The following is a 22,538-nucleotide window of genomic DNA, read 5'->3' as shown; positions in this document are numbered from 1 at the left end:
CTGGCTGGCAACTTTGCCCAGGACCAAATGGCCAAGTGCTCCTTTTGCAGGACCTCCCTGTTTCCTTCCTCAACCCCTGGTCTAGTATTGGACTGGGCTGCGGCTCCCATTGGGGCTCACACTCTCTAGAAAATCTGGATGGAAGAAACAATGGGCAGGTTTCCCTATGAAACAAAACAATACTTCTGGTTATTACCTCAGGTTAACTTGGCTTACTCGGGTAAGACTGATGATAGCCAGCTGTGGTCGGTGGTGTTTGTTCTAAGGTTGCCTGATAGAGATGCTGGGTAGGGTATTGCAGGGAAGGTGATAACAACACAAATGTTTTTGCAATACGAGTTGTTTTTTCACCTCTTCCTGTAAGACATTCTTGATCCGCTTCCCTGTATTGTGATGAATAAGGAGATTCAGACATTTCTCCCCATAGTGGAGCCTCTTCTTGCGAGACTAGGGAGGTGATACTGCTACCCAGTGTTCCAGCTAAGGGTGGCCGAAAGCAGGATCACACAGGGAGAAACTCCCCTCTTGGGGATAGAGCTCCCATTCCCAGAAGGAGCTTCCTTTGCATCTCACTCAAAGTAGAAAGGAGGAAACCTCTACCCCACCAGAATCCTTCTACAACTATTATTATGGTATCTCTACTGAGGAGTGTTCATTTGGTACTGACACGAGTAAGCTCCAGAGAGTAATAAACAATAAACTACTGCCTGACACTGAGATGAGGATGTCCAATGGAGTGAAACAGAGCCTGGTCCAAACACAAAGGAAGGACTATGGCTGAAGATTGGGGCAGCCTCAATGTGGCCTTATAAAGATGGGAGGAGCAAGACTGGCATGGAGAGAGACCTGGGAGTTTTGAACAAGCAGAACACCTGAGGGCAGAGAGCCTGCGAGAGGTTCTGACATGGGGGAGCATCCCAGGAGGGATTAGCTCATAGGAGGACCCAGTCAGAGGTTGGAGGTAGAGGAGAAACCTCTCCATACTAACACTGTTAGCGTGGAGGTGTCGGCGGTGGTACCAACAGAAGAAGCAAAAGCGAGAAGCACTGTGTACCTGACATACAGTGAACATGGCAGAGAAATGGAGAAAAGCCTTATCCAAGCAAGAAGCACCATCCAAGAAGTATGCAGAGCCGTACTGTGGAGAAGACTGAAAGAAAGCACAGGAGCCATCCTACAGCGAAGCCTCAAAGTTCTGAGCCGAGACACCAACCCGGTGATGAGAACTGAAACCCAGGAAGGTAACAGGAATTATGGGAGACCCAGGGAGAGGGGCGGCTATACAAAATGGCTATACCCTAATTGTCAAGACAATAAGAAGAGTGGCAATAACTACGGGACCCCTCACACTCAACCTAGTAGCAACCAAGACTATAAGAAGAGTGATTCTAACTAGGGGACCCGTCACATATGTCCGGGTAGTAACCAAGACTATAAGAAGAGTGAGACTAGCTATGGGAACCCTCATACTCATCCCAATAGTAACAGAGACAATAAGAAGTGTGAGAATAATTACAGGACCACTAATAAACATCCCAGTAGTGCTGAGAAACCCAGTAAGTGTGAAAATACTAGTGGGACTCTTCATACTCATCCCCATAATATTGAAGAGCACAACAAAAGTGAATCCAAACCGTGGGTACATTCCACAGATCTCAGGGGAGAAATAGAGAAACCAGGAGTCATACAGTTTAGACTCTTAGAGCAAGAACCTATACTAATAAAGAAAGAGGAAAAGAGACTGTTTTTCCACAGGAACCAGACAGAGAAGACTCTGCTGGTCAACAACACTGAGGATAGTATAATACCAAAGAAGCAAAAGAGACAATACTCTGAGAGGATCAAGACACAGAAGAAGTTAGGGATCAATGCCCCTGTAGAACAAACTTTGAGGAATCTACAAAGTCTATTGAACAGGAGGTGGAAAAGTCCTATAAAAGAACTAAACAAACTTGTGATAAAGATAGCTGAACACTACTTGAATAGTCATTTCATATTAAAGTGGAATAAGTATATTGGGAAGTAACCTTTCCAACCCCAGGAGAAAGGGGCCATTCTCCTCGTCTATAGTTGTTTAGCGTTAGTGGTAGGGTCAGGTTAGGTTAGTTTTGGAAAGGAGGACAGACTCTTGTTTTGGACGTGTACACTGATGACAAGAACCCTAGTTTTAGTTGTGTTAGGTAGGGCTACCATTCGATTAGGGAAAGTTGGGCCTTTTCTCTTTAATTTTAATAAACACAGTTGAAACACGGTGAACCCTGGTCTGTCTCATCCTTGTGACCTGCTAAAGAATTCAATCGAGAAGATGCAGCAGTGACTTCACAGGTATCTTAAACAGTACTGATAAAACTGAGAGTACTAGCCAAACCTCTGTAGGATTCCCTCTTTAAATCCTCAGTCCAGTTTTACCATGAACATTGATGAGCTTGTAAGCACCTTTCAATTCTCTTGTCAATAAAGGCACACTTCTCTCCAGTGCCTTTTTCCCATTTGATTGTCTCTGCAATACTTTTGATTGTGGCACTTGGATCTTTTCCAGCAATGAACCACTACAGGTAAGAAGGGGGTGGGTGGGCTGATTTCCTCGGCTGAAAAACTGCATCTTTAATCTTTTTAATAACTTTGAGAATGCCGGACACCATCTTGGTTTCCAGAGCCATGCATTTGTCACTAGGTGAGTCATGGCTGGCACTCTCAATGTCATCAACCTTTGAAGTTATGCGGGCCTGTTTTCTCCTGAAATCCTCAACGGTCTTCTATCTTGGACAGTCTACACTGGCTGTTCTTCATGCCAAAACTACAGTAGCTATATGTTACTCTACAGCAAATGCTGTCAAACTATTTTTGTAATTTTGGCTTGAAGCACTATGCTTCTGTGCGTAGTAGTTGCTTGCATCAGATTCTACAGCAGACTTATACTGGTGTGTGGTGGGGCTGATATATATATTTTTATATGTAATATGTATAGTCATTAATGTCGACATTACAATAGTATTATGACACTATACAGCACATCCTGTATATTGTCATAGTACAATTGTAATGTTGCCAAAAAACACTGCTCCTGCTCACTACAGTTTCTAGCATTAGATTCTATAACTGACATATACACATACTGGTATGGCATAACTGACAGGTTTTACTCGTATATGTATTACAGGGTGTTAGGGGGAATTTTCATTTCTGTGCCAATTCACTTTAACCCTGGAGACCCCCAGCTCTTTTGCTGGACTTGGGGCTTTTTAATTTTTACTCATGAGTGATTGGGACCTTTTTCTCACTCACTCATGTGTTTTTCTGACTGATTGTCTATGTTCCTTACTGTTTTATGGAGTCTGGTAAACTCCATAGGCATCTGCTTTTGCATTGTGACACACATCACCTTTTGTGCAGTGCCATTCTCTTAATGCTTAACTACATTTCCTTAGGTGAACTAATGTTCCCATGAATAGTACGATGACCCCTGTCTTACTTACCTTTACTTTCATGGGTCCAGAACACGCCACCCTTTGTGGAGTGCTGGAGAGTTACATAGTATTTCCTTTAACCCATTCCTCATGTAACATTTTGTTACAGTATCTCATTTGAATGGCTGGTGGCAGTGGTTTCTTTTTCACTACCTAGTGACATGTATCTGCAGGCTGATAACTCAGTTGCAGTGCTGCACCTTCTGGCCTTTTACTCTGTTGTTTGCATCAGGTTTGAGTCCTTTGTGTGTTTTGCCCTTGGCAGGCTTCAACCCTGAAGCCCGCCCAGGGTCCAGTGTGTCTGGAAAGGCAAGAAGTGAGGGAGTGTCCTGAAATGTCCCTTTCCTTTGTCTCTGTGTGCCTGAGTGAAACCAGTTCCAATTGGCCCGCTGGCTATCCTGGAGGATAGCTACCATGCTGTGTGATTGACAGCCTAGGGCTGTGACTGAATGGGAACTTGCATAAAAAGCGAGGTTTTTGGGTCTAAGAGCAGAGCGACCACTGGAGAACAACATCCGAAGCCGAAAATGAGAGAAGATACCAGCAGCACCTTCCTGGACCGCAAAGTGCCCAGTGTAGCTCTGCAGCTGTGCTGCTGACCCCACTTTTGAATCGACAGGAAACACCCGTAAAGAACGACTTCCTCCCTTAGGCTGGTGGGATAAACTAGCCTCGAGACAAACTTTTGGCTCAATCCCTGACTTGCTGCAACTTTCCAAGGCTGGAGAAGCCCAATACCCGGGGTATCTTGACCACTTGTGAGTGCATTGTTTTCTGAAGTCTGAATCTGGACAGATCTTCTGGGGCATCCAGAGGACCCTACAGAAGCAGGGAATCCACATCCAGTGTCCCCTCACCAGAGTGCAGGACTGAGGGATCAAGGCAATCCTAACCAGAGCATTTCGTTCTTCGTTGGCGCTGAGAAAAAGGCACCAAAACCACAAAGAGCCGCAGAATCAATGAAAATCCATTGCTGCCGGGTACCTCTCTCGAGTGCTGCTGCAGGAGCCCACCAAACATCCTCCCTTTCATCACCACGACCAAGGACCAGGAACAAAGGTCAGCTGCATTGCATCGTGAAGGCAACCAACTGGAACACATTCTTCATTTCAGAGGTACTGTGGGGGTGCTTTATCCTTTTGACATTTGGGGTGCTTCCTATCTTTGGGAGTGTGATTTAACCCTACATGAAGCTGACCTCAACTTGCCTGCATTTGCCTTACAGCTTGTGCTTTCCAAAGGTGACGACTCTTGATTTGCTGTAATTTTCCTTAAGAACATTGACTATTTAAGAACATATTTCTAAGAAGAAGAGCATCAAAGCTTTGACTTTGTCCATTGACTTTGTCTGTCCGGGATCCCTAAAGGCCTCCTTCTGAAACTATTGGCTTTGGCAGGGCCTGCATCCCTTTGGGAGAATCTAACTGTTCTTATAACCTATCAGTCTGTTCTGATATAACCCTATCCTTTCCTTCCTTAAAAACGCAATACTGCAAAGGTGATACAATATAAATGCGATACTGACCTCAAATGACATCACCTCTGGTTGTTGGAACATGTGTAACACATGAATGAATTACTCACCTGCTTTATTTTTTTTTACTTTGTGAATTGAATCCTACCTTGGGATTAATGTTATAGCTAATTACTGCTTATTAAAGAATGCTTTAAATATCTTTGTGTATAAATAAATAATTTATTATATAACTTTAAGTGTGTAAGTGTGAGGTATCACAGCGTAGTTACAGACATCTTAGTTAAATTTCGACAACATTCAAAGTACATGCATGAATTATACAATTACAATCTAACATAATGAGGAGGAAACATTGTTTAAGTTACATAGGTCAGGTTACTTGTATACGGATAAAGGTGATGGTTTCTAGTTGGTGGAGGGTGGCTGATTATGGATATCTAGTTATCCTATTACTAAAATTGGTTAAACAACCAAGTTTTTAGTCATTTTTTGAAACTCTTGAAGGAGTCTTCCTGTTTGATATTTAAAGGAAGTGAGTTCCAGTGATTAGGGGCCATGACTGGAAGCTACTTCCTTCCGCTCTAGAGCTTTTGTAGCGCAGGACCACCAGGAGCAAATTTTCATTAGATCTGAGTGTTCTACTGTTCTACTGGATTCTCTTTTACTTATTGAGTTGTTGATGTACGAGGGTGCTTTTTTGGTGAGACATTTGTGGGCGATACACAGTGATTTGAAAATAATTCTGCCCTTGATGGGTAGCCAGTGGGTCTCCCTCCTGATGTCAGAGATGTGATCAGACTTTTCTTTAAGCCCTAGGGCTGCTCGTAACGCTTGGTTTTTCATGAGTTGTAGTTTGCCTAAGTTAGCATTTGAGGTACCTAGTAGAAGTACATAGCAGTAATCCACCTTTGATAATATCAGTGCCCTGGCTAGGGTACTGCAGTTTGTGAGCATGAGACACTGCCGACTTAGTGTCAGGGCTGGCTGGATTAGTAATCAGAAAGAGTATGTACATAGAATTGGCTGAGTAGTAGTCAGAAAGAGTTTGTACATAGAATTAACATTGTGCTTGCCCAAGTCAAGATGGAGAGAAAGAAACTTAATCTGATTGGTTAAAGGAACAATGATATGTTGGTGGAAAGGACAATGGGTTTGATTCTTGTGAGGTGAGCAAGATTCTAAACTGCCTTTCATCCATAGAAATTCAGTGGCTGGTTGTACATTAGTTAAGCTCCTTAAATAAGGGCTTTCAGAGTTCAGAAGATTTACCAAAGAAGTAAGAAAATTGTTTGTTGAGCCAGAGTGAACAAAAAGACATCAGGTGGGATTGTTCTTTTTAAAGGCTTTAAGATTTTCACAGTGAACTTTCATTTTTCATAAGAAAACTTAGAGTTAACAAGTTTTAAAGTTTACTGAGAAAAAAAGACATTTTACAGTTAAGTTACTATAAGGAAACAAGTTTGAAGACTGTCCGCTCAAGTTTAAAGTTGTTAACTATGTGTAATGTATTTCAAGACTGATTAACGCGTGCGCGAGTTCGCGTTACGTCGTTGGCGTTTTTATGAGAGCGCGTGGGTATTCAGAGCGATGGAGCACGTGTCCAAATGAAATGCACGAGTGGATTTTAGTGCGTGCACAACTTTAACGTGAGAGACGTTGCGTGATAAAGCGCGTGTTGGGTTGCGATAGAGCGCGAGTCCATTTTTAACTAAGCGCAAGTTGTTTTGAATGCGTGTACTATTTTTACGTGATTTACGTTTCGTATAACCGCGTGTGTTCGGTAGCGATAGAGCGCGAGTCCATTTTAACTAGCGCAAGTTGTTTTTTAGCGCGAGGACAATTCTTCACGTCTGGTGATTTCACATGTTTATCGCACACGCTTGTCAAGAAAGAATCTATACGTTTTTATGTGTAAAAAAGAAAATGATTCACACGCAGAAGGAAAGCAGCATTCAAGAAAGTTAATGAGTTTCTTTTTAATGTAACTTTATGCAAATGAAATTCAATAATTCAGAGAAAGACTGCATTTTACAAAAGCATTTAAAACTCAAACTTCATAGAGTTAAATGAACTTAAAAAGCAAGAAGAATATCTAAGTCTGTAAGGTGCTTGCAAGGGTCATTACTTTAGGATTCTAAAGAGACTTGAATGGCTTGAAACTATATGCACAAAGCAAGATAATAATTTACAAGATATTCCACAAAGATAATTAGCCTCTAAGCCTTTTACTGAGGTTCAAGTGGTAAAGAAGTAGTTTGTTTTAGAAATAATATTAGAAAAGAAGTTTATATTAACATATAAGTAACCAAGTGTATTTGTTTACTACAGATACCAGAGCCTACCAGAAGGTTGCAGGGCTGCAGTGTCTCCGTTGTTATTTTCTCCAAATTCCCCTTTCCCTTTCTTGGGGTTCTCAGCTCAGCTTATACTTAAGGGTTGAGAGGTGAACTCCTGGTGAGGGTCTGTGGGGCCAGCATCAGCTCCTGTGGAATTCAGTCAAGCCGGACCCTGACAGGATGAAAGGTCCACGATAATTGTTTCCACCTGAGCTGATATGGATCCCACAGAAGCATTAGACTTCATAGAGTTAAATGAACTTAAAAAGCAAGAAGAATATCTAAGTCTGTAAGGTGCTTGCAAGGGTCATTACTTTAGGATTCTAAAGAGACTTGAATGGCTTGAAACTATATGCACAAAGCAAGATAATAATTTACAAGATATTCCACACAGATAATTAGCCTCGAAGTCTTTTACTGAGGTTTAAGAGGTAAAGAAGTTAGTTTGTTTTAGAATAATATTAGAAAAGAAGTTTATATTAACATATAAGTAACCAAGTGTATTTGTTTACTACAGATACCAGAGCCTACCAGAAGGTTGCAGGGCTGCAGTGTCTCCGTTGTTATTTCCTCCAAATTTCCCTTTCTTGGGGTTCTCAGCTCAGTTTATACTTAAGGGTTGAGAGGTGAACTCCTGGTGAGGGTCTGTGGGGCCAGCATCAGCTCCTGTGGAATTCAGTGAAGCCGGACCATGACAATTAGGGCTATTCGTTTAGAAGTGTAGGTGGATGAAAATAGTGCATTTACTTGTTTTGTCATGGTTAGGCTGGTGTCTAGATAGACTCCTAAAGTTTTTGAAACTGGAATCAGAGTGCCATCAATATTAATTGATGTATAGTCAGGGTGGAGAGCGTTGATTTTAGGTTGGTAGCCCACAATGAGAATCTCTGTTTTCTCTCGATTGAGGCATAGACTGTTCAGCGCCATCAGATTTTGTTAATGATCAATGTATCATGGTTATAGTTCCCTGTGATCGGTATGAGAATCTGGGTTTCATCTGCGAAATTGGTGTAGATGACACCCATAGCGTCCAACGCCAAGAACAGAAGCTTTGTGTACGCATTATATAGAGTAGGCGAGAGACGAGACCCTTGTGGTACCCCAATGTGGAATGGGATGCTATTGGCAGCCTCTTTGCCAATGGATACTCTAGACAAACACTCAGCTAGAAAAGATTTAACCCAAAGGGTGGCGTCTTTTGAGAACCTGAAGCCATTCGATAGTGTAGCACATAGTTTATCGTGGTCCACTAGATTGAATGCTGCCGATAGGTCTAACAGCAGTAGTATACAAAGTTTACCTGTGTCCTTGATGGTGTCCATTTGGATTTTCAAATCGAGGAGTGCTGTTTCGGTACTATGGTTAGGTCTAAATCCTGATTGCCTAGCACACAGGAGCTGGTTTTGTTCTAGATAAGCTTGAATTTGGGGGTATGCTTTTTTATCTATGATCTTGAGCAGAAATGGAACCGTGGTTATTGGCCGGTAGTTGGTGGGGATTGTTGAGTCCAATAATGGCTTTTTCAGAAGTGGGGTCACTGATGCTTCTTTTATGCTTGCTGGAACCGTATTTGTGTTAAATGATGCATTTACGAAATTAGTAATGATAGGAGTGAGAGTAGGGGCACATAGTTTGACTAAGTGTGCAGGGAAATTATCCCCCTTACAGTTGGACGCTTTGAGTTTAGAGATGGTATCTCGCACTACGTCTTGAGTTACTGGCATAAAATTGAATAGCATATTCATGTAGTCACTGGCTGGATTGAGGGAGGGGTCAGGGATATTTTTATCTGCTAGGATTTTTCTTTTTGTGAGAATTTTCTTTTGTAGTAGTTTAATTTTAGAGACAAACTCGTTTTGGATAGTGGTGCACCAGTCTTTACTGGCATTGGCAGGTGTTGTGGTTTGGGTAGGGTTTTCCAATTCTCTAAGGATGGTAAATAGCTCCTTAGTATTCTAGGTGGCATTATTAATGTGGGTGTTATATGCATTAGCTTTATGTGAGATGATTGCTGCTTTATATATTTTATTGGCAGCTGTGAATGCATTGGCAGAGTCAATAGTATGAGATTTCTTGTGGATATGTTCAAGGGATCTTTTAGTCTGCCTAAGCGCAACTAATTCGTCATTGAACCAAAATCTTGTTCTTTTGTCAGCATGTCGTGTTTTAGTCATAATGGGTGCTACTGCATCAATGGTAGTAGTGAGGCACTCGTGGTAAATATTAGCAAGAAGACATGGGTTGTCACTTACAACAGTATGGGACCAGGGTGTCATTAAGACGAGGGGATAGGTTGTCAGCTGTGAGCTTTCTTGTGTTTCTTGTTTCAAACGTGTCCATTGTTGTGGTCTTGGGGGCACTTCTCTAATTGTTAATGAGGGTAAAGTTGAAGCAGTAAGGGTCAGTCCAGCCAAGAGGTACAATCGACTCGATAGTGACTTTGGTGTTAAGTGTAAGTACCCAGTCAAGTGTTCGACCCTTGTTATGGGTGGGAGCATTCACTATTTGAGTAAAGTTCATGTCTTTGAGTGCAGTATGGAAGGATTCTGCTTTGAGATTCTGTTTAATTGGATACTTATGTAGACTGATTTCCTTGCACAGCTGTACAGCTCACATTACCCCTCTTAAGATAAGCCTGGCTGCTCAGTCACACTACCAAATTGTGTAGTATGGCCCTATATTAAAAGGTGGGTTACCTAATACCAAGAGAAGTCTTGTGTAGTCCCACAACAGATGGACTGCACTAATTCTGCGGTAGCAGCACTGTAGTTATGGTTGTTACTCAACTCTTAGAAAGAGCACTGTTTGGGCGGCTTATAACTTTGGCCCCCCTTGACGAGTCCTCACCAAACCTTACATAAAAAGTATATGGACCCCACAAGATGACTTCCTGGAGTTTGGTTTGGTTTCATCCAAGGGGTTGCAATGTTATATGGGGGGTCCCAAAATGTTTGAAATCCTCATAGACACAATAAAAACAAATTTGGCTCGTACCTACAGCCCAAACCGCTGGATGGATTTTCACCAAACATGCGCGAGGAGCAGTGGCTTGATCCCGAAAGCATGCTGTTCACCATTTGTTGTACATCCTCCCAGTAGTTTTTTAAAAAATTGTCAAAATCCAGGTTAAAATAAATTAGTGATATCTGGGTCTGGTCCGCAGACTCCCTTCCTGATTCAGGGTCCGCTGACACCTATGCACGAATCGGAGGGCGTCTTGGTGTCCAAGGACACCAAACACACATGCTGATAGGTTGTTTGAAAACGTGAGTTGCGTCAGATTTTTAGAAATGGTTGTCATGTTGGGTCCGCGGACAGCACCTAAAGCCTGCGGACAGTGCAGCGGGGAAACATCTAGAAAACATATTTAGGATTAGTTTGTGGCTGAAAGAGGGTCTGGAAAGGGTGGGGGAGCTGATGTTATAGGTGAATAAAATCTGTGCAGGTGCCGCCGAGTCCACGGACACCACGCTAGTCCGCGGACCCACACGTGCCATCGCTGTCTTTTAAGGAGGTCTGGCATGGAAAGAGGACATTGGGGGACTAGCCAATCTGGTGTTGTGGGTTTGGAGGAGTTGAAGTGTACAGGAGTACAGGGTTGGAAGTGTTTTCTTTGTTGTGTGTAGTGAAGATGGCTATGGCTATGAAGAAGCAGAGAGCGTGGATGGTGGGGGATTCTTGGATCCATTAATTAAAGGTTTATCCTGAATCTCGTGGCATCTCTGCTACTATTCGATTGGGTGAAGTGGAAGTTTTGTGGTATGCGATTGTGGCTTAAACTGGGTAACTTTGTTACCATTCTTTGAGCTTATGACTCACTTTAAACGTCCAGATATTATTATTGTGCATTGTGGAGGCAACAGTTGGGCTATGTGACTGCAGGATCTTTGCAGTTTGTCCCAAAGGATATGTTTTTTGTCCGCAAATGGAAGAAGCTTGACAGCATGCTAATAAAGGTGTAAGCGGTTGTTTATATGCTTTAGGAATGGCACCTTTTGACAATGAAAACATCAAGTTGGATGGCATAAGTATTTTTCGAGTAGATGGAGTGCATTTGACTGTCAGAAATCAGATTTTTCTTTTGAATATCCAAAATGCACGAAAACAGTTTTTGTGAACTCATGAAATATGTCATGAAGTATTTTTGCAGTAGTTGTAGTAAATAAAAAATAAAAACAGAAAATAAATAGAAGCAGTTTTTGTGACAGTTTGAAAAAATATTTAAATTCAGTAGAACATTTGTTAGTTCAATATATAAATCCCCCAATTTCTTTTTTTTAAAAAGGTTCTTTTAAGAGCCACCATTTTTTAACAAAACACAGCTTAATTGATTTTAATGCCCCCATCCCATGCCTGGAATTTTCCAGATGTCCACAGACTATCGTACTGTCCGTGGACTATGCAGACTGCAAATGTTCCTGTAATTTTTATTTTTATTTCTGTTTTTTAACTGTGAAAGGTGGGTCCTAAAGTGAGCATTTTTTGGTTCTTATGGCTTTTATGTTTTTGGGGGATTTGTTTTTTTTGGTCAGAGAGTCGAGGATGTAAGGGGCACCACCCACATATATGGAGGTGCAGGTGGACAGTGGAAGATGTTGGGCATGCTTTAAATCTAAGGTTGGTGGCAGTGTTTCTTGTGCTCCTTGATCGCAGCCTCGAAAGGACTCAAACTGCTCCCCCTGTAGATCGGTGTCGAGAAAGCTTTTGGTACACACTTCGAGGTCTTAAAGAACCACCACACCCATGACTCTCTCTGGGTGCTGATGGTTGGAATTTCCTTTACCTCATCTTCCTCTTCCTGGTCATCCACCTCTACATCATTGCGCCTGTTCCCCTGTCCAGGCCCCTGGGAAGGTGGGATGGCCATGACAGATGCCATTCTTAAACTCCTCAAAATGTCTCTGGTCTATTGATTGGGGTTTTAAAGAAATAAATATGTATTTATTACATAATAACCAACAAGATATTCATAGTAGAAAACATACATTTATTTATGAAAGGGATGGGGTGTTAGAATAGGAAACATATATGGGAGGGTTTGTAATTTCAATTAAGTCATCATCTGGGGATGGAGGGAGAGAGGTTTCATCAACGTGTCTTTGATTTATGATTTGTGAATTTGATTGGGGTTATTGCTGGGGTAAGGGAGATGGGTACAAGTAGGACAGTGTTAATCAACATTTGTAATAAAAGGATTTTTAACATAAGTGATTGCTAAGTTTATCCAATTTTGAAGACCAGAACATTATTTCATTCTGTACAGTTGGGGTTTGGGATTGTATTTCTGATTTTTGGGATTCTGCATAGTTAATCTGTGGTGTAGTTTCTTCATGTACTGTAAGAAAAGAAGACATTATTTAAATAAGCTCCTCATAAATTACATTATTTGTTTATATTGAAAGATGTATTGTTTACCGTTGGAGATTTCATCTTCACTCATTACTTCTTTGGGTAAGTTTTCTTCTAGCCACTCAAGTGTGTTTGCTATTTCTTTCAAAATAAGAAAAGGTGATATTTGCTTATGAGAAATGTTCATATAATGAATGGTAAAAATATAATTGGCTAAATTGCTTAACTTAGAAAGAGTACTTTTTGGGCAGTTTATAACTTTGGTGGCATTCGATGAATGGTCCCCAAACTTTGCAGAGAGGTGCATGTTGATTGAAAACGTGAGTTGTGTCATAATTTTAGAAACAGTCGCCATATTGGATGGGCGGATCACTTCCTTCTTCCGCGGACATCATGTGAGAAAAAGTCCTCTAGAAAATAGATTTGGGCTTATTTTGTGGACGGAAGAGGGCTTGAAAAGGGTCAGGGAGTGGAATATAGTTGATATACAGCTATTTTTATAGGTGACAAAAAGCAGTGCAGCAGCTGTAGTGTCTGCAGTTCATTTTTCTGTCCGCAGACTTTATGGGTATTGGGGGGTGTTGGGGTCTGGGTGAGTCTTATTTGAAGGTGTATTGTACATACATGTTATATGGTTTAATTCTATTGTGGTGGTTGTGGCCAGTGGCCAGATTCTTGGCGGCATGGCCGGTTCCCCCATGAATCTGGCCACTGGCCACATACACTATGGTGATATGTGTATTGTTATTATAGGTACTATAGTGGGAGTATATTGTATTTATAATATATAATTGAAGTGTATATGATATGTATGATCGTAATTGATTTGAGGATAGTGCTCCTTGATATCTCCTCTGGCCTTGACACGTTCAACCATTCTATCCTCATTAAACAGCTACATGATACCTTCGGCATAACATAAAGGACCAGGCACTGGAGTGGCTGACCTGTTTTAACCGCCCTTCACAGCTGCTCACCTTAACTAAAGTTTTTTCAGTGAATATATATATTTCTGAGGCTTGTGGAATCTGCTTAGATCACCAGCTATGACAAATGGTTTGAGCTCTGAACTTGGTCCACAGTCCCCCCACCCATGCCCCAATTTCAAATGGCATTTTTTCCGCTTTCCGTTTACGGCTAGCCATGGTTATTCCCATAATAACCACGGCTATCCCTCACATCAAGCAAAAAAGAAATAAATGCTAGGTTTTCATTTCTGAAAAGCCTCTGTCATGCAATGCACCATGGGAGATATAGCTTTAATTTTGGGAGAAGGGGGCACCCCCTTCTCTGTCAAATATTTTAAAAACTACTGGACACAAAAACCCCTGGCCCGCCCCAGAAATCGAGTCACTGATTAGTGCCCAAGTTGTATTCTACCTGGTCCAATTCCATCGAGTAGTTTTTGCTGTTCGACTAGCAGAAATGTTACTTTTTTTCTCTATAGGAAAATGAATGGGGAGTAGGTCGAAACAGCGTTCTTTTTATCTTTCTTAACAACCTTTTCATTTTTTAATGGATCTTTCCCATTATTTCCAGTCTGGGGGAGCAGGAGGGCGGGCTGTGCCAATCATTTTGTTTGCACGTTTTCAGCCATATCCGTCATGCGAGTCAAATGTTATTAGCAATTCCTTTTTCAAGTTTCTTACGTATCTCGATACTCAGTGCGACGACCACCCCACTATAATATATATGTTATATGCACAGTCACACACATATATATATATATATATTCTAACTTGGGGTGATTTTATGTTAGTTTATTTAAGTTTATGTAGTGAACATTTTTAGTCATTATGAGCCCTTAGGATGGCATGCCTTTCGACAAATAATGGTATCCCTCAGTAATCAATCTGCTTTTTTGTACTGTATTCATTTGACAATACCTGTATTGCACGTTAAGTTTGATTCCGTTTAGGATATTGATTATACGCTGCCCGAGAAGTCAATTTGTTTTGTCCCGTCATATCGCAATAAACTGCCAAACCAATCTTCTAATCATTGGCCATGCATCCACCAGGACACCGTTTGACATAATGGCTGAACAAGTTCAAATAAAGATGAATGCCCTATTTACACCAATTTCTCTCCTAGGTTATACCATCGCGCTACAGAAGGGGCAACATGATCACATCTGATTTACCAAATGGCATGGCTATGTGGAATTGTTTGATCGTCACCTCACGTTCATTGTGACAGTTTGTCCTTCATCGCATAATATTTCTCTGACCGGCCTCATATGGAACATGCTGGGCCCCTTCCCAAAGTAGCCAAGTTATGCTCCATGCATATGCTTATAATAGCTGTGCAAACTGCTGCTCTGTTTGTGTGGCCGAACACCGGATCCCAGCCTTCAGCTTTTGGCCTCTAGTCTTACCGATAGTCTCAAAACGAACCCCCTTTCCTTTCCTCAGGGCTACCTAGCCACATGCAAAAACCAGAAGTTGCTGGCACACAATCTAATAGTGGCAGCAGCTCTCCGGAAGTGCACACATATTGCTCAGCCCATGCAGACACTAGAGGTCTATACTAGGCTGGAGCAGGTACCAACATGGCTTATGTAATCAAGCGTGCACCAGTCGTGTTCAAGATGCAGCTTAAGGCTCTGCAGAATTTGCACCATTATTGGTTGAGGTAGTTGAGGCCTAGGATCCAGTGTGTCAAGGCATTTCCAGTACTGGATGACAATTTGTCAAACATAATTAAAACTTTGAAAAAAAGAGGAGTAGAGATGTAACCGGTAAGTAATCATGCCTATTTTTTTTACTCCATGCTGTTTTGAGTCGAAATTAAATTAAAAAAATATAAAAAATAAATAAAAAATAAAATAAAAATAAAGTAAAGTATCAGAAACGAGTTAGATTTTTTTTACTCTGATCAATATTTTCCCAAAAATAATGCCAGGATGTTGTATTCAGAAAGGCATATTTGTATGAGAATGCCATAATGGTAGAATTGTAGGGAGCATCGGATCGTACATAAATTGTTAGCATGTTGTTAAGTGTCTCAAATTAGTCACGTATGTGAGTCAGTTTCCTAATAGCTTGATCAGAGAAATAAGATTTTGTTGAACAGGAACTAAAAGTAGCAACTATCAGGCACCACCCACTGAGAAGGAGCTAATGCTTTGTAACAAGGATCTGGTACTTAGTGAGCCACATATCTAACTTTCACATGGGATGCACACTATAACCTTTTGTCCATTATGACTCATTATGCTTTAAATTACTTCTACATGTGTGCTCATGTATCTTTCTGCACATTCCCAAGGGCACACTTAATGCCACAGACGTATGTGTATGGCACCAGTTGGCCTCTGGACATAAAAGTAACTTCTGGTAGCTGTTTGTGCCAAGCTAGCCAGGCTCTTCTAGGCTAAAGACAGACCTAAATAGAGAGCCCGTGGCAATTCCAAAACCTGCATGATGCTTTATACATTTTGTCTATCCATTTTTTTGTTTACAGTAAATATAAATGCTATTAGGTTCTATAAATACACGATCATTTATTGTATGCCATGTTCAAAAGGTCGTTTTATAGGACTGCATATCATGTGTTTGTGTTCACTAGTTCTGAAAAAGGTCAGAACATGCCTACCGTCACTCAATTTAAGTGAAGTGTTTGCTAAATGTTTTTTGCGTTAAACAATATCACTTTTATGAAGTGGCCTGCAACATGTCTCTTCATTTCACAAGGGATAATGTCTCCATGTTTCTATATAGCTTTCAGAAAACCCTGCTGGAAAATGTTTTCTCCGTTTAAATATTTAATTAGGTTGCAGGGTTGAATTTACATATTACTTGATTTCGTTCTTATGAAAATCATTTTTGTATTACTTTTTAGGCTTTGTACGATCACGAAGATGAGCTCCCTGAACATTTTAAACCTACCCAACTTATCAAGGACTTTGCCAAAGAAATTCGATTAACCGAGGTTTGTGCCTAATTTACAGTGTTCATTTGGTCATGGAGTCATTGATGGTCCTTCAAAGTTATGCGCCAACGTGTACGTACTTTGACTGCGTATGATGAATTTATTAAACAGATTTGCCTTTTAGATGGACTGGAGAGATCAGAAATATGTGACTATGTGAAAAGCCCACTTTACAAATGCACACATTGCCCCAAATATAGCCATTACTTAATACTAAAAGTAACCATATATTACATTATTTTGAATGTTTGTGTGTGGTTGAGTGCACCCTGAGGTGTACTCATTCAAGAGGCTGCTCACAGGTGAGCTGTGTTGCTTCTCTCTATAACAGAAGCTTGGTCCAGAGGATCATGGCGCTCGCACCCGTGGGACATAGCCGTTATTACTTCCAGTGAAGCTCATTTCCTGGACTGTTGGGAAACCATGATATGTCTTGCAATGTTGTATGTGACACAGTTGCTTGCAGTCTTCCCATATTTCCTCTAGAGTGGCTGTTAATTCAAGTAAATGCAAAGACCCTTAGCCTTTCAAGGCAGTAGTGTTTATCTCCACTTCTTAAGCAATAAGACAGCAGTAAAACACACAGTACTTGTTACTGGTCATGTGACCCTTCCCATGAAATACACACATACACACACACACACACACACACACACTCTCTTTCTCTCTCACGCACATAAAACACATCGGTACAAACACAGGATACACACACAAAACCTTCCCCACACAAACACATCCAATCAAGCCCCTCAAGGAGGAAAGGAGTGTGTTGACCGTGCGCAAACGTTGTATTAGACGCTTCGGTTAAAGAGCTGATATGTTGTGGCTTATCTTCATCCAAACGTCCTCATAAATAAATTAAGCTATATGCATTAATGGCAATACACCAAACTAAATTTGCTGAGAGTATATAGGGGAAATGTATGGCACACTAAAAAAGCTACATTTACTCAAAACGCACCTCCTCAATTCAGCCGATCCCCAAACATCTACAGAAAATAGCTCAGTGGTTTTGCTGATCTGCTCCAGAAATCGGTGAGCAGTTGTCATGTTAGAAAATGAAACCACGTGCACCAACTCAGCCTCTCAACTTCCTGAGAAACTGGATAACATTACTTTGGTCCCTTTTTCACTTTGTATACAAAATGGTATCACATTCACCCTTTTCCTATGGGTCAATCAACCTCCACTAAGAGTATTTGTATTGAAACCTTGTTCAACATTTGGGGAAGAATCCCGGTATTTCTACAGTGACCAAGTGGCACATTCCAGGAGGGAATCTAATTGAAGATGATAAAAAAAATCACCCAAATGAAGCACATACATCATTTTTACACATGCCATTGGCATCTAATGACATCACATGAAGTGACATTACCAGACCTGTAATCCCAAATGACAGCACAAGGGGTGATCTGACATGACTTTTGGCATGTATGTCATAAATAGATGTCACTTGTTTGTGCCATGGCCCAGTATCCAGTCATTATATCACCTGGAAAGAAGATTGTTGGCCAAACATTTTGTTTTCCTCCCGCCATACAACACTTTATTCACATATTCAAGGACTGGAGCTTGTTTATATAAGCCTACAAATCTTAGAATATTCTGTGATTGCTGCTTACTAGGAGAACAACAATGCTTTTTCAGATGATGTAATGTCTGGCACACTCTTGTTTTCATAAAGTATACTGTTTGGCGTTAAGATACTTCCCCTTAAGCTAAAGGGTTATTTTAAACTGTCCTAAACAGCATATGTGATCATGACCCCTTGCCCACACTCAATTGTAATGAAGACTCTGTCACGCTATCATGTATTACCTTTTCACAGTATTTTCTTATTACTTATCAAGTGTGTACATTTTAAAAACAAGATCATACATGTCTTTTTTTTAACTATCCCATTGCTTAACAATTATCACCGTTCTGCAACAAGTATCTATAACAGCGTTCATATTTATATTTTTGTATTTATTTGGTCAAAATGTTTCGACAAGAAACAGATACATGGTTACATACAGGAGTCCGGGCACTCCACTAGCTGTTGTCGAACAATCGAACAATAGGAAGTGTGAAGTAGACAATGAGACAGACGATGATAGTAGAGGGGTAGGACATGGGTGCTAGAATTGTGGTTGCGAAGTTGGGAGTGGTGGGAAATAGCGGCAGTTAGGTGGGGTGAGGGCTAACCCAGGAAGACAACTGTAGACCTTTAGGGGAAATTTATAGAGGGAGGCCAAAACGAGTACAAGCTGCAAAGTTCAGTATTTTTTTGAAGGGGACCAAAATGTTAGAGGGGAGTGACCATTACAAGGATGTGGCAGTAATCAACATGACTATGTACCTGAGTGGAGAGGATAGTTTTACTGAAATGGTAGGTGAGAATCAATGGGTTGATCACAACAGTTGAGGAGGTAGAGGTGATCAACCTTTGGAGTATTAGATCACGGTCAAAGAGGACTCCAAGATTTTAAGCCTTAAGGGAGGATGTTAGGCGATCAGGGGAGAAAGGACAATACTTTGGGAACATATCTGGGGTATTCAGGGCAGGCAGAAAGATGACATTTGTATTAGAGGGGTTAAGCATGAAGAAGGGAATTGACAACCAGTGATGGCTGGCCAACGTCCTTTCTTAGATCCCACTGGAGCGGTACAGGGTGAGGGCAGGAAATGAAAAGATCTGAGGGTCATCAGCAAAGAGGCAATAGGAAATACTAAAGGACAAAATGAGCTTTAAGAGGGGAGGGTCTAGAGGGCCAATGACGGAGCCATGAGGGTTATCCCCAGAAAGAGGGGTTACATCAGAACTCTGTGCCAAGACTGTTTTAGTGGGGTGATGACTGCCAAACTCAGATGGTAACGTAACATAACATTACACGTGTATTTGTAGTCTGCATGTTCATCCCATGAGGGGTGCTTGTTGGGATTGTAGGGGTGCTTCAAGTTACTTGATCTTTTTGAAAACCGCCAGTCCTAGAAGTAGTGGGTGAGATGTAAGGTAGTTGGCATGACTATCCCAGTCTACAAAGGGTTACTTGAGATTAGGTAGGACAGTGGCTTCTTAGTAATGAGTTTGCACAATCCCATTAGTGAGGTAGCTGCTGAAGAGGAAGAAGAGATAGAAGCAGGTTATGGGTGCTATTTCATTAATAGTTTGTCGAGCAAAGGGGTCCACTAAGGAGCAAGATAGGTTGTCTTTCCAAGGAATGGAAGACCACTTATTGGGTGTGTTTGGGAGAAGGAACAAAGGTGGGATAGGGAGGAGTTGATAGAGGGTAAGGAGAAGGAAGAAGGAGAGAAGGGCGGTGAGGGTCTAATAGATCTTAGAGATTTTAGATGAAAAATAGGAGGGAGAGATATTAGCTGATAGTGGTGGGGAGAGCCAGAATGGATGGAAGGGTCAAAGAAAGTTTGCCAGGGGTATGAGCATGAAAAGGAAATGAGACTAGTAAAATAACAAGACTTAGAGGTGTTGTAGTAAGTGCTATGAGAGCATTCGGGATAACATAACGTAACATTCTTGGAGGCGGTTATGAGTGGTGCAAAATGAATTTTCCCCAATATCACAGGTGTAGGTGCATGCCAGTCTTATGCATCTAAGGGCAATCCGGTGTTGGCGGTATAATGGGTAAAGGTGAGCTCAGGCTAGTGGCCACTAGAGTCCAACATGGACAGCACCGGGCTAACACAGACAAAAGAGCGTATTACGGGTTTGGTGGAATTACTTATGGTAGGACTGCCAAATGAATTTGCTGTTACTGAATGCAGTAATATGGCACCTGGCACCGTCTTTGTGTGGATGAAAGTTTATGGGTTTGATTTGTGAGACTTGGGATTTGTTGGAGTGGTCAAACATCCAGTATTCTAAAATACAACTAATGCCATAATCATAATCAGGGGCAGAATTCCACCTTATCAACGACTCTGCAATCTCCTTGGTGTCTGTAAGGATCTGTTTTCTGAAAATGTTCCATAATCCCCTCCCATCTCAGGAAGTCACAACATTAATACATACATCACCATAAACCTTTATTATTAAAATACCAATTATTAATCAAGCAGACAAAAGCCTAGTTTAGTTACTAATCATATCGTGAAAAGGTGGCTGCCTTGATATTCGAGTGAAGCCATGCTATGGTAGAAAAATACCTAGTATATACATCCTAGTGAAGATTTACATGTGGCAAAATGTGTCCTATGTGGTGAGTTATTGTCCTATTGTGCCTCAGAAGGCAAGTATAGTCATCATTTACAATGCATATGCTCCCATTGTGAGGGGCTGCCACTTCTTAACTTTCTTGACCTACTGATTCTCAATTCAGTTCTTGCAACAGCTCGGGAGTCATGCTTGGAATTTGCAATGGCCACATGTGGCATGACCTACACCCTGATTCTGTGAGACCAGGCTTGAGGAGCTGCGTGCAACAAGGTTAAGGTCTTGAGTGGCACCAGTATTGCTTCTCCTTTCTTTCATTTTCTCTTCCAACTCACAACATTGCAACTACTAATATTAGCTGAAAGTGTTCATTTCCCAAAGCGCATTTGGGAAATATGCTTTCTTGGCCAGGAGGCATGTACAATTCTAAATAGTTATCATTATCTCCTTTTAAGCACATTAATGGTAAAAAAGCTTTTACATTGGATTGTATTATTTCGTTAATTACGTATTGACATATTTAGCTGTTGCTTTGTAGTAGTAATGGATAATCAGAAAGAACCTTTTTTACATCACCCAATATAGAGAATAGAAATGTACCCAATCACTTTAGTGATATGTCACTAAGCAATAGCAGCACTATTTTAGAGTAATTGATGCTAACTGCAGTGAACTTGGAAGATTAAGAATTTTGCCAACTTCATGGCAGCTAGCATCAATTATTCTGACCTTTAAAAAAAAGTGACACTCTAGTTCAGTTAAATGCTATCCAAGACATTAGTTAATAAAGGTGTCCTTGGTGATAACTTAGTTTTATATAGTTCACCTAGAACACTGTGTGGTCTGGGTGCCTTCATGGATGTCAATTACTGCACGTACATAGTTCTTTTTTCTAGTAACTCCATATCCAGTAGAGGTAATCCAGGTCATTGGGTATTCTTGTTCATCGCACTATATTTCTTGCTGGCAGAGATTACAGCAAGATGGCCAAACCAATCATTCACTGAAATATTATCACGTGGGTGTTTAGTAAAACCTGTGATAGCTGTGATATGTCAAAAGCTAGAGCCTGTTGAGGTCGATTTCTAGAATCTGGCCTGGTGAACAGATTTTAGGAGGCCACACTAGTTATAGTGAACAGGGGAACTCTGGGAGGATAATCAAACACAATCAAGGTAAACGTGGAGAGCAGTCAAGGCTATTCTCAGGAGAGAGAAAGTGAGAGTGGGGTGAGGTGTCAACAAGGAGACCTCCCGGTGAAGCACACAATAATTCAATTTAGACGGGTAAGCACAAAAATACGGCATTCATTCTAGGTCCAAAACACACACTAGGAAATGAAGCAAGCAAGTGATAATATTACGCAACATTCTCTTATATGATATAAACATATCAGTCAACTTTAGGTTCTTAGAAATGCTTTGAGTACCTTATTCAACAAAAAGAAGGTATGCAGTGATGCAGTAGAATGGAACCAAGTCACAAGACATATACCCTAACTTTATAAGTCCAATCCCTATGATAAGTGGCGCCTATCTTTTGAGAAACGTGTCCTGTTATTGCCAGGTCGTAGGTGGCAACTACAAAGTCCATTCAAGATTGCTCCCCCACCTTTCGTTATGGACATTCGGCACATTCCAAGGTGGCCGACATACGTGATCACATTATCTAATCACGTACAATACAAAAAGATGCAAGACCTGAAACGCTGGCCTACAGCCAGTTTCCAGGCTGCAACACAGCGGCATTTGAACAACCACAGATGCAATGGATTCCCGATTTGGTAATTAGCTTGCTATTGAATACTACAAACCTTTCTA

At 41.1% G+C, this 22,538-nt stretch overlaps 1 protein-coding gene across 2 annotated transcripts in view; it reads left to right on the top strand.

Annotated features, from left to right (window-relative positions):
- The window catches only part of PHF2 (PHD finger protein 2), a 732,343-nt gene that overhangs the window by 582,463 nt on the left and 127,342 nt on the right, over positions 1–22,538 (top strand). For both annotated transcript variants that reach the window (XM_069643584.1, XM_069643583.1), the window contains exon 11: positions 16,473–16,562. In XM_069643584.1, the coding sequence (XP_069499685.1) occupies positions 16,473–16,562 (90 nt within the window). The remainder of the gene's footprint in view (positions 1–16,472; positions 16,563–22,538) is intronic.

This window comes from Ambystoma mexicanum, chromosome 2p (genome assembly GCF_040938575.1).
Source record: "Ambystoma mexicanum isolate Mex_15411 chromosome 2p, UKY_AmexF1_1, whole genome shotgun sequence".
Lineage (NCBI taxonomy): Eukaryota > Metazoa > Chordata > Amphibia > Caudata > Ambystomatidae > Ambystoma > Ambystoma mexicanum.
The sequence above is the reverse complement of the archived record's forward strand: the minus strand, read 5'-3'. Positions and strand labels throughout refer to the sequence as shown.